General features: G+C 33.9%; 2 protein-coding genes across 4 annotated transcripts in view; one reads left to right on the top strand and one right to left on the bottom strand.

Annotated features, from left to right (window-relative positions):
- The window catches only part of LOC135123108 (pancreatic triacylglycerol lipase), a 42,843-nt gene extending 37,896 nt beyond the window's left edge, over positions 1-4,947 (top strand). The window contains exons 4-6 of the mRNA XM_064047623.1: positions 4,029-4,211; positions 4,633-4,783; positions 4,839-4,947. Of these exons, the coding sequence (XP_063903693.1) occupies positions 4,029-4,211; positions 4,633-4,783; positions 4,839-4,920 (416 nt within the window). The 3' untranslated portion in view covers positions 4,921-4,947. The remainder of the gene's footprint in view (positions 1-4,028; positions 4,212-4,632; positions 4,784-4,838) is intronic.
- The window catches only part of LOC135123614 (uncharacterized), a 132,688-nt gene that overhangs the window by 72,304 nt on the left and 47,133 nt on the right, over positions 1-13,251 (bottom strand). The window lies entirely within an intron of this gene.

The raw sequence follows: 13,251 nt of genomic DNA on the forward strand, positions 1-13,251 counted from the left end.
TCCGCGTATGTGTCGATTTGTGTTACACAGATAATCTTCTAAACTATGGACCGACTGTTGTCAAATTTTGTATGTGTATTAGGAGTTTCCCGTAGATGATAAAACCCTAACCAAACTTTGGCTAAGCATCCTCACCACCAATAGAATGATGTCATTTCCAAAATTTACATTTGTAAATGTTACTTAAATTTTATAAAATAAGGTACGCCTGCACTTGTGGTTTATGAATGTGTGTTGAATTTATATCCTAGACATCGAATTTTTTAGAAAAATGTAAAATTTTTCGTTTTCTCAATTTTTCGAATTTTTCATTTTTCGGCTTTTCGATTTTACGATTTTTCAAATTTTGATTTCTCAATTTTTTGATATTTTAGTTTTTCGATTTTTCAATTTTTCATCTTTTTAATTTGCCAATTTTCCAATATTCCAATTTCTTGATTCTCAATTTTTCGATTACTCAATATTTCGATATTTTAATTTTGGGATTTTTCAATTTTTCGATTCTTCAATTTCTCGATATTTTAATTTTCAAATCCTCGATTTTTGTATTTTTCTGTTTCTCTTTTTTCTGTTATTTCAATTTTACGGTTTCTCAATTTTCGGTTTTGATTTCTCAATTTTTCAATGTTTCAATTTTGAAGCTTTTCAGGTTTTCGATTCTTCACTTTTTCTTCAATTTTTCAATTATTCGATTTTTAAAATTTTTTGATTTCTTCAATTTTAGATTTTTCGATTTCTCGATTTCTCAATTTTTCGTTTAATTTTTTCATTTAATTTTTTCAATATTTGAGTTTTAGGAATTTCCAATTTTTGTTTCTTCAGTTTCTTGATATTCTAATTTTTCATTTATTAAAGTTTAGATTTTTCGTTTTCTCGGTTTCTCACTTTTTTAATTCTTCGGTTTCTAAGTTTTTCAGCATTTGCTTTTTTAATTAAATATTTCAATTTTTCAAGTTGTAATTTTCGATTTCTCGATTTTGGTATATTTTAATTCCTCAATATTTCAATTTTTGACTTTTCCAATTGATCGATGGTTCGATTTCTCGGTTTATCGATTTTTCGATTTTTTAGTTTTTCTATTTTTCGGTTTTTCATTTTGTTAAATGTTATACTTTGCGATTCTTCAATTTTTCGAGTACACAATTTTTTTAATTCTTCGATTTTACGATTTTTTGAATTTTCCATTTCTCGACTTCTTGGTTTATCAATGTTTAAAATTTTTCGATTTCTCGATTTCTCAATATTTCAGTTTTGGGATTTTTTAGTCCTATGATTTTTAAATTTTTCGAATTGAAAAATCGAAAAATTTAAAAATTGATTTTTCAATTTCTTGATGTTCCTGTTTTTTAATTTCCCGGTTTTCAATTTTTCGATATTTCATTTTTGAGTTTTTTCAATTTTTTGGTTCTTCAGTTTCTCGCTTTAACTTTAACTTTACGATTTCCTGATTCTTTTTGAATTCACTTTATTTCTGATACTTCAGTTTTACAATTTTCTCGACTTCTCGATTTTTCAATTTTTCGATTTTCAGATTTTCAATTCTACAATTTTTTGAGTTTTGAAATTTTCTATTTTGCGGGTTTTCGAATTAACAATTTTTCGATGTTTCAGTTTTCGGATTTTTCAGTTCTTTGATTTTTCAGTTTTTCGAGTTTTTAATTTTTCGATTTATCGATGGTCTAATTTTTTGATATTTGACTTTTGGGATTTTACAATTTTTTGATTCTTTAATTTTTTCATTTCCTAAATTTTACATTTTTCGATTTCCTGGTTTCCGAATTTTTTAATTATCAGATTTTCTATTTTTCAATTTTTTTTTTATTTAAATTTTTCGATTTTTCTAATTTTAATTTTCTATTTTTCGATTTTGGGCTATTTTGATTTTTCGATTTTTCAGTTTTTGACTTCTCAACTTTTCCAATTGCTCGACTTTCGATTTTTCAATTTTTCGATTTCCCAATTTTTCTAGATTTCAGTTTTGGGATTTTGCAGTTCCTCAACTTTTTGTTTCAATTTTTTGATTTTTCGATTATTTAAATTTCAGATTTTTCGATTTCTCGATTGCCCATTTTTTTTTAATTTTTCATTTTTTCGATCTTTCGATTTTTTGAATCCTAAATTTTTAGATTTTTCAATATTTCGATTTCACGATTTTTTAGTTTTCTAATTTTTCGATTTTACGATTTTTCGAAATTTTCATTTCTTGCCTTCTCAGTTTTTCAAAGTTTAAAATTATTCTATTTCTTGATTTTTCATGTTTTGGATTTCTCACCTTTCGAGACCTTTAATTTTTGGAATTTTTCCATTGCACGATTTTTCAATTTATTGACATATTAATTTTAGATTTTTCGTTTTCTCGATTTTTCGGTCTATTCATGACGATTTTTCGATTTTTGACTTTTCAGCCTTTTTTTTTGTAATTTTCAGTTTTCGAAATGTCGATTTATACGTTTTTCCAATCTTCGATTTTTTCGTATTCACAATTTTTTTAATTTCAATTTCTCCATTTTTCAATTTTTCCATTTTTCGATTTTTCGATTCTTTGTTTTTAGTTTTTTCAATTTTCGACTTCCTTCTTTCTTGGATTTTTGCATTTTTCGAAATCTCGATTTTCAAATTTTGATTTTTCGTTTTTTGGATTTTTAGATTTCCGATTTTCGTTTTTCCGAATATTTGATTCATCGAATTTTCAATTTATTTCCTTTTTGATGCATACCTCGATTTTTCAATTTTTTAATTCTTCGATTTTTCAAATTTTCGATTTTTTGCTTGTTTTAAATCTTACATTTTAGATTTTTCAATTTTACGATTTTTTAATGTTTTCTCGATTTTTCAAGTTTTCGATATTTGAACTTCAGATTTTTGGGTTTGTCAATTCCTCGACATCTCGACTTTTCATTTTCTCGATTTTTCGGGCCTTTGATGTTTCCATTTCGCGGTCTTTTGATGTTTCAATTTCTCGATGCTTCAATTTTTCGATGTTTCGATTTCTCCGTTTTTCGATTTTTGATTTTTCAGATTTTCAGTTTTAGAAATTTCGATTGATACTGTTCCAATTTTCGATTTTTTGATATTCGAATTTTTTAAATTTCAATTTCTCGATTTTCAAATGTTTGGTTTTTCGGTTTTTCGATTCCCGATTTTTAGATTTTTCATTTCCGTTTTTCCGAAGATTTGATTCATGGAATTTTCGATTTTTTGATTTTCAATTTATATCCTTTTTGATTTCTCGATTTTTCAATTTTTAATTCTTCTATTTTTCAAATTTTCGATAATTTTAATTCCCGATTTTCAGTTTTTTGAATCTTAGAATTTTTAATTTTTTCAATCTTTAGTTTTTAGACTTTTCAATTTGTTACTTTTCGATTTTTTGCTTCTCGAGCTTTTGATTTTCGACTTCTTAAATTTTTAATTCCATTCTTCAGTTTTTCGATTTTTCAATTTTCGATTTTTTGGCTTTCCGAAAGGTTTTTCTATTTTTTCGATTTTTCGATAATCCAATTATTTTTTTTTTATTTTTCAATTTACCATTTTTCAATTTTTCGGAGTTGTTATTTACGCCACAGGTTTTTACTTTATAGACACAAATGTAAAAAATAGGTTCTAGATCATACTAACGTCAGGAATGGTTAGGAAACGTAGATTTGACAATATCCTCACTGAAAAAATATTTTCTCGACAGGAGCTACTAAGTAGTAATCGGCTCGCTATTGGAGTTAAAGTGCAGTATAATATTAGAGTTTGTAAAATACTATACTTTCAGAAAATGTTGCACCATTAATGTTCCGTTCGAAAACACTTCCTGTTCCAAAGCACTTTTCACAGTAACTTTTGCATCAGATTCTTTTTTATTATTTCTTTCTATTTTTTGTTTGTTTCGCTTCTTCACACCTTCCTGTATCCATCCACGTCGACTTTTTCATCAATTAATGTTTGTCATATGTTTTTAAAAGTTTTTATCAGAAGACACATTTTATTAGAAGCCGTTCGAAGCAATTATAACGAAACCATATAATGCCCACTTGCAGATTCTTCGAGGCGCATATCACGCACCGACGCTGATTACATCGACGTTATCCACACCGACGCCGGCGTCTTGGGCCTACCCATCCCAGTGGGTCATGCCGATTTCTACCCAAACGGAGGCCGAGCCCTGCAGCCCGGATGTCAGCCCAGTTACTTGGTCCAGCTTCGACTAGTAGATCAAATTTGTAATTAACGCAGACTAGCCACAGGCACGGGAAGAATCTAAACTGAATATCAATAATAAATTTTCGTCCCCTAGACATCCACTACGAGTTACGAACAACATCTATTATGAAAATTCTACTTAGTACAAGAGCAATTTAAGTCGAATTACATTTAGCTTCAATGAAAACAAACTATTGACATAACGCACTATACAATCGAAAATATTTTAGCTCTATAGTAGTCTGTTATTCACAGTCAACTCCAAATCCAAATATTTTCGATTCCGCACAAAGATTCCTTTTACGGCTATCTTAACCGACGACAAAAGCTCAGCGGATCGTGCGATAGCTCCGCTCTTTGGTTTGATGGATGGCTTCTAGATTGATTCCCATGTCTGTGAGGCCGACCCATATAATAACCCCGACAAATTTTTATTTTTAGTTGGCTGCAGTCACGTGAGGGCCTGGAAACTGTACGCTGAATCTGTGGTGAACCCGGACGCGTTTCCGGCAACACGATGCCAGACTTGGCGAGGACCCAACAAGAAGTGCAATTTTACGAAAGACAGTGTGATGGGCTACGCCAATAACAAGTAATAGTCGCGCCCCCTATCAATCTTTTTTCTGACTTCTTTACTTTTTTTGTAGTCGAACCCGAGGACAGTTTTATCTGCTGACGAACTTCAAGGGGCCTTTTTCCAAGACTGCGTTTCAACAAATGACTGATTAGGGTTAAGATTACTTAAGTAATTTATTAAATCTGACAAGTGACCTTGAATTTTTTTTATTAAACCCGGACTTTCATGTAGGAAATGGAAGGGTGTAATGGCCAACGGTCGCGTGACGTTGGATTACGAAACAGCGTTGTCTGGGTTGAGTACGATTTATTATCTACCATCCAAAATTTAGGGTATCAGCAAGGGCAGCTTGATTTGAGGCAGGTGAGACAGTGCCTCACCAAAGAATTTGCTCTTTATTTTTATTTTTATTATTTCTGGCCAATAAAATGATTTTATTGTTCTAGTATGTTAAAGTAGTTTCTGACGTATAATCCTCGGGTTCGGCAGACTCAAATTATGTTGTCTCTACAGTCTACTACACAGATGTAAAACAGATGCTGTTTAATATGTAGGCTGTCGGTTGTGCACCCACAAGCGATATGCGCTTTGAACAGTGCTAGACAATATTTGCATGAATGCAAGTCCTGAATAACTCTTAGGAGCGCGAATGATGTTACAGACATGTTACAGTTGGAGACAGTAAATTTTGTCCACACAATTCACGTAAATTCACAAAAATTCACTGTAGTCGGTGTTTTGTTTCCGTGATGAATTATCATGTTGACTGACGTAAATATTACAAAATTTAATTTAACCCCGAGTATGCCACCGATTAGTTATTTTAATAAAATTAAAGTGATATCAAATTTCCAAGAGGGGATGTCGCAGAGGCGTGTCGTTACACTTTTGTGCATACCGCGAATTAGAGTTATTTATACAGGGTGCCGCATCCAAGTTTGAACATAAGAAATTAACATGGGGAATTGGTTTTTATTTCATAATATCTCCCCAAACCACTTTAAAGCTGTTATTGAACGATGTATTTGTGGAGGTAAACGAGGGCTATCGACCAGCATTTTTTTCAGATCGTTGCATTGCGCCCATTCACTGTCTCAGTTCGACGATCGCGTTTTTGGGTTAGCCATGGAAAATCGAAATTCCAAAGTGAATTTAGAAATTATTTCTCGATTCCCACTCAGAACAACTCAAATTGAACTATTTTATCAAGTGTGATGATTATTGAAGGACAAATTAAACGGAATAAATGCACAAATTGGTCCCTTATCGGTGCATACGAGCCATCTCCGCTTACACTCAGGCCATATCCAAGAAGCCCGAGATGAAGCCCTTCGAGCAGCTCGTATTCCTCAATGCCTCTATCGGCAGCATCATGAACACGTCCTGGGGTCCCGTCAAGCTATCAGTGAACAATGCAAATGGAATTATTTTGTTCAGTGTGATGATTATTGTAGGACAAAACAATATTTGAAAAAAATATTTTATTTTTATTACTAAAATCTCATTAAAATTCCATTGCCATTAAGTGAAAAAGCGAGGGCCTGCTTCTTCTTATCATGTAATTATAAGATTTATCATTAAAACAACAGCTGGTGGTTTTGAAAAGAATCTTTTAATAAAGAAGGCATTTAAATAAAAGTATTGCAGTATTTACAAGAATTGCTTAAAAAGGTCGCCCTTCAAAACTCCTGAGCGTGTTGATCAGTATTTGAACTGCAATCAGAAGGCAATATTGTTGGATTACATATTTTAGCGCGTCTTTGTTTGCATAGTTGGTATTATTTGAATACAGACGATCATGAAGAAACGCCCAAAGAAAAAATCACAGGGATTTAAATCCGAGGAACGAGCAGGCCAAAAATACGAATGCAATCCAAAAATACTGGTTCAAATAACTAACATTTATGAGAACTGTATGGTTCGGGACTCCGTCCTGCATCTAAATGACCTGCCAGCATCATCTTTCGAATCCCAGAAAGTATTTGCTGAGTTAGCATATTGTCGTCCGAGCATCAGTGGCGGCTCCTCAGAGGAGACAGAAAAGGCTGAGCTCCCTCTATTTTTTGGAGCTGAGCTTCCTCTAATTTTTTCAATGAAAAAATTTGTATTTTTGTAGACATTTGTTACTTTTCAGAATATTTGTTTGATTAATTTACTTTCATCATATATTAGGTTAAAATGTCGAAAAAATTATATTTACGCCCTTAAGCCGGGTACACACTGGAGCGCACATGCAATGAGAACACACGAACGTGCATGCGCTCTCAGGTACCATATCTATTTTGGTATTTTTATTTAAACACATACGTGCGTTCTCGGCAAGGCTCAGTATGTGCGAACACACAGAATTCGAAGTAAAGATGTGAGATGAAGTGATCATTGCAGGGGCAGCTTTCAACATTAGTCATAATTCATAAACTTTTATTAAAAAAGAAAAATAGACGATACTCGATTAGGCCGCTAGATAATAGTAAAAAAAATAGTTCCAATTTTCTGTAGTCCATAGTAATAGAAGATATCGAACATTAAAAAAAAAATCGCATGCTACTGAATTTAGTTGGTCCAAAAAAGATTTAAAAAAAAGTACATACTTATGCATCCACACTGAGAACACACGCATGCGTTGAGTCCTTTGAGAAGTGTCAAAAGACCGACAGGTTTTGGCTCGCTTCATGTCCGCTCAAAGTGTCTCATGAGAAATACAGCAAACCCAGCAAGTGATGGCGAGCGGTGGGGGTACAAGTGCGCAGCTGACGTCACAGGGGCGCAGTGGAAGGGTAGTTCCAGTGGCGTGACACTTTGTTATATAATGAAATCTTCAGTATTTGTGAAATTAAATACGTTGACAAAAAAATTCATTGCAAAATTAATTTATTGGAAATAACAAACAGAATTTGTAGAATGAAATAAATCAGTTTATTTATTATTGATGCATAAAACATACAAACATAGTTACTGTAATTTGCAAATGGTGTTTAATCACTGTCGTAGTACAGGTCACTATGGTCACTATCGCTGCTGTCTTCCAAATTAATAATAAGGTCATTAACTTCACTCTGCCTATCGACGAAAACTTCGTTTTCTAGGTACTTGTCTTCCAATTCTACTACATGTCTACACCGCTTTTGCCACTCTTCAGCCGTGATACCTGCAAATTCATGTTGTGCAAGTTCTTGAACGTCGTCCATTTTAAATGTCACATTTTTTCTGCCCACATTATTTTTTATTGTTGCCCAAATCAACTCAATAGGATTGAGATCGGGATGGTATGGGGGCAGCCGTACCACCGTGTGTCCATGGTTTGTTAATATAGTATCAAATTTATATGTAATATAGCGTTTTTTATACGATTTTACGATTTCGTATAACTGCGGCTTCAACATGGTTGGCTGAAATGGTAGTTTCTTATCAGTCAACCACTGAACCATATCTGCCTTCTTAGAGTTGGATGTAGGAGCAGGACTTTCTTGGACGTTGTGATATGGTGCGTTGTCCGTAACCACCACTGAGTTTGGAGGTAAATTGGGAAGCAATTTTTGTTCCAGCCACTTTCCATAGTTGTTACCATTCATTTCCGAATGATAATCACCACTCTTCGTCCCGGACTTAAATATTAATAAAGCATTGGGTATAAATCCCATGTCTCCGCCTGCGTGTACCATAATTAAACGTTGTCCCTTGGATATATTTGAAAATAATCCTTTTGTTGAGTCGTCTGTCCAATTCTTGGAAGAAGTATGACCACTGTGCAGGTAGGTTTCATCCAGGTATACAATGGGTCTATTTAAACCCCGAAAATGTTTCATGCCGATTTTCTGGGACGTTTTTTTCTTGGACTGGCAAACTTTACCTGTCCGCTAGCTTCCCCAAACGTTTTCCCTTCTTTAGCAATTCTCTCAATCGTTCTTACTGAGACACCTATAGCACGACATACACGTAATTACAAATATGCTACAAACTTATATGCCAATGCAATACTATTTATTTAAAAAAAACTGTTTTTTTTTTTAATTTTGGTTTCCATATGGCTTACCTGTTGCTTCAGAAGTCTTCTCTTTAATCGCTTGTAAAGATTCCGTTTCAGTTTTTAAATTCTTAAAATAATTAAATACATTGTACACAATTTCACGAGCTTGACTTTTAATAACGGGTTTGCGGTTCGCAGAGACCATCGTTTACTAACAAAAAATCTTATGTACGCCACTGAACTCTCTTAGTATACTGTGCTGGGTGGGATGAGTTTACAAATGCGTCAAGTGCGCACCCCCACCGCTCGCCATCACTTGCTGGGTTTGCTGTACATGCGTTGAGAAAAAGTGAGAAGCCCGTCCACACTAGAGAACGCACGCACGTCTCATGCGTTCTCACTGCATGTGCGCTCAAGTGTGTACCGGGCTTTACAATCATAATTCACACCACTCCGGGGTTGGCTTCAGCGGTAAAGGCTAGCCTTCGCCGAGAATGCATCTTACTATTGAAACCGTAACCTTGACGCATCGTCATTCTGTACTGCATTGGTTAAAACGTTGATCGGGGTGCCCCTTCAGGCTGCTAGCCTCCGGCTAGTTCATCTCTTTTCAAATCAAGTCCCACGGATAATTTTACCTCTTTCTTATTAATTGGCGCGAACAGGTGTAAATATGAAAAATATTGAGGTGGTTTCGCGTGCTCCCTATTCAGTGGTGAGTGGTTTTTTTTGTATCATTTATTTGCGTTTTATTTCCGATCGTTAAAAACAGCTGGTATTATCGGCATATTAATATTACTTATACTTAATGAGAATTATTATTATTATTATTATTATTATTTATTATACGATCGGGCAGAGGCAGCTGCCTATTATGCCCGCGTACAATTACTACTATGCATTGTAACTTAAATAACAAACAGTATAAAAAAATATAAACATTACAAATGTTGGTGACTACAATAGGAATCATACTTGGCCTTAAAACCTAGCAACGTTTGACTCTGGACCACTTCAGCAGACAACGAATTCCATGCATCGAACAATCTATTTGTTATAAAATACTGCGTTATGGTGGAGTTGAATTTATCCTTCAAGAGTTTGAAATTATGACCTCTAGTCCTGGTGTCCGTATTTAAACTGAATAAATGTTTAATTGGAGAGTTCACGTTCGTAAGTGCTTGAAACGTTGCAATAACGTCTCCTCTTACGCGTCTTTCAGCAAGCGTTGGCAGTTTCATCATAGATAGTCTGTCAAGATATCCAGGCCTATTTCGTCGAAAGGGTAATTCTGTTGCTCGACGCTGGACATTTTCTAGTAAAGTTACATCCTTCTGTAACACTGGTGTCCAAACACTATGGCCAAACTCGATTATGGGTCCTACATAAGTTTTGTATAATTTAACAGCTACCGTAATATTTGTACTGTAGAATGCCTTACTTTGCAGGTATACCATCTTGTTAGCTTTTTTTGTGATACGCATAACATGCTCTGACCATGAAAGTTTAGATGTTACCAAGATACCTAAATCTAAATATATATGATTCTAATTTTTTGAGTTCCGCACCTCCCATGCGATATGTGTGCTTACAATTTTTAGAACCTAGATATAAAATGGTACACTTGTCTCTATGTAATGGTAAAGCCCATTGTTCTGACCATTTAAGAACAGCTGAGATGTCATTTGTCATAATAAGCTGATTGCAACTTTCATTATAAATTTTAAGATCGTCCGCGTACATTGCAAAGTGAGAGTTTATAGAGAACTTCAGGTCAGCGGTATAAACTAGAAAAAGAAGTGGTACCGACCCTTGAGGTACACTACTAATTACTTGAACTGCAACACTCAAAGCACCTCCTATTTTTACGTTAAAAGAGCGATCAGTAAGGAAAGCATCGATACAACGAAGAAGTTTACCTTGTATTCCAAAATATCGTAACTTATATAATAAGTATCGTCTAGGTACACGGTCTAAGGCCTTCGAAAAATCAAAATATGCCACATCAACACTTTTGCCCATATCAAGAGCCCGGGTCCACTCATCAAGGCAGCATAACATATTGGTATTTATAGATTTTCCCGGCCAAAAACCATGCTGTTCACATGGTATGATTTTGCATTCCATAAGAAAATTTATCGTTTTATCGTAAATGATCGACTCCATAATTTTTACCACAACAGATGTTAAACTTACAGGTCAATAGTTTGACGCATCAAATTTATCTCCCGCTTTAAAAATAGGAGTCACAGTCGCTGTTTTCCAATCAAGAGGTAATACACCTGATTGAAAAGACTGATTAATAAGTATGCAGATGGGACGAAAAAGATTTGTAGCACAACTTTTTAAAAGTTTGAACAACGAAAATAATTCAGTCTCATGTGCAGATACGTAAATTATCTATTAAAAAATGAATTTAGTAGCTTTGATTGTGATAAAAAAATAGCTATAAAACAAAAGGGGAGACCAACACCACCACTCCCAATAATGGTAATGACAGGTAGAAAGCACAACAGAGCATTTCATCCAAATAATTATAATAAAACTAAATGGTTAACGGCTTCGGTTTTAAGACACAAATTATACTGTTGGAAGTGTGTGTTGATAAATCTTCCGTCTGAGATAAAACAGTCTATAATAATTTACAAAATTTTTCACGAGCTGTAGAAAGACATGAAAAATCACAGAAAGACATATATTTCTTCTACTACTTTAGATTCCGCTCATAAGAGGGATATTGAGAACTATAACGAGAAAGTTGGTGAAAATAGGGCAATTTTAAAAAGACTAATCGATGCAATAGTTTATCTATCAATGCAGGAGTGTTCTTTCCGTGAAGATGGCAAAAAAAATTATTCAGATAATGAAAGATATAAAAAGTAGTGCTTTTCAAATTTGAGCCTCCTCTGAAGAAAACTTCACGAGCCGCCACTGCTGAGCATTCAATCCATATTCGATGAACAAACACATGATGCCCTAGAAGCGCCAGCCACACATTGACAGTTGCACGCCACTAATCTCGATGCTCATGAACCTCTTAAGGGTTCTGTAATGCACAAATTCGATGATTCTGACGATTATAACTTACGTAAAAATACCAAATGGACATTTCGTCAATGAAACAAATATTCCTCAAAAAGCCTCCAGCGGCCCAGATTCTCGCAAAACTCCGTACGTAAGAAGTCGTCCTCAGGCTTCAATTTTTGCGCACGATGCTTTCTGAAACTCTTGTATCCCATCTGTTTGATATTCCTAGAAACCGTTCTTAGTACTATAAAGATCATTTAAATGACTATTCCAACATTTGGATCAAATGAATTTTATTAAATTATTTATATGTACTTTATAGTATTTTTATAGTAAGTTTTAGTCAAAATTATTTTATAATTATTAATGATAATAATTCAACAAAATTAACTGTAAAGCAATATATCTCTGTCATCCTTTTACTAGTGTTAGAAACTATAATGCTACCATATAAACTTAAGGGGTAATTTTAAGTTGGATTTGCGAAATTGCAAGTGCCGTTGCTATGATAATTGCGATGACAGTTGTTGCGATTCGCAATTTGATTTGTTATCGCGACTGTTGTCATCGCATCTTCCATGGCAACGGGAACTTGTGAAATTGTAAATCCAACTTGAAATTGGCCCATTAGAGAATATGGACCACTCCACATCTGTCTATTGTAATATTATGGAGGAATCTCTTTCGATTCTTGCACGAGAAGGGCATTATTTTATTAAAACAGCTTGGGTTGTTGCCTAAAAGGTCCATCAGTATCTAAATAAATGGACGTTATCTTTAGAAGTAAATATGCTCGTTGACACCATTTATTTAGATTTAGACAATACTTTAAATCAAGTTCCTCATCATAAACTGTAGTAGACTGTAGTTTTAACATAAAAATAAGTTTAGTTTTCTCAACCAAGGCGAAGGTATTATCTAGTGTGACCCAAGGGTCCGTTTTAAGCCCAATACTACTTCTCGTCATGAAAGGTGTTTTTGAATCGCAAAGAAACCTTTTTATGGTCATTGGTCATGATTTATTGTAACAACACACCAAAAATTGCTCTAATAAAAATCCTTTAGTTTCCTAAACAAAATTAATTGCAAACATTATTTACAAAATGTAAATAATGTAGAACAGTGAGAAATAAACGCGAATACCATAGTAACAAATATAATTAATTATAAAAACGGTAAAATTGAAAAATACTTGCTTAAGAACAATGATCATAAAAGCATACGACGTTTAAGTAATTTTTCGTAACTTTTAATCTTGAAAAAATATGATAGTCCTAATATACGAGCAAGCGTTAGGAAATTTCCTGGTAGCGCAATGTTTATACCACGAAACGTTGTTTAGCATCTACGAGAAAACGGCAAATTTTAAGACAATCGAGAGATAAGAATTAGACGATTATTATACCCAGTGGAAGTTTCGCCATTTGTGATATGGAGAATTCCACATACACAAGGTTTGTACCCTTACCACATACAACGGGTTCAGCAT

Source organism: Zophobas morio, unplaced genomic scaffold, assembly GCF_036711695.1.
Source record: "Zophobas morio isolate AGI-343-1 ecotype UQ-CSIRO unplaced genomic scaffold, CSIRO_AGI_Zmor_V1 ptg000006l, whole genome shotgun sequence".
Lineage (NCBI taxonomy): Eukaryota > Metazoa > Arthropoda > Insecta > Coleoptera > Tenebrionidae > Zophobas > Zophobas morio.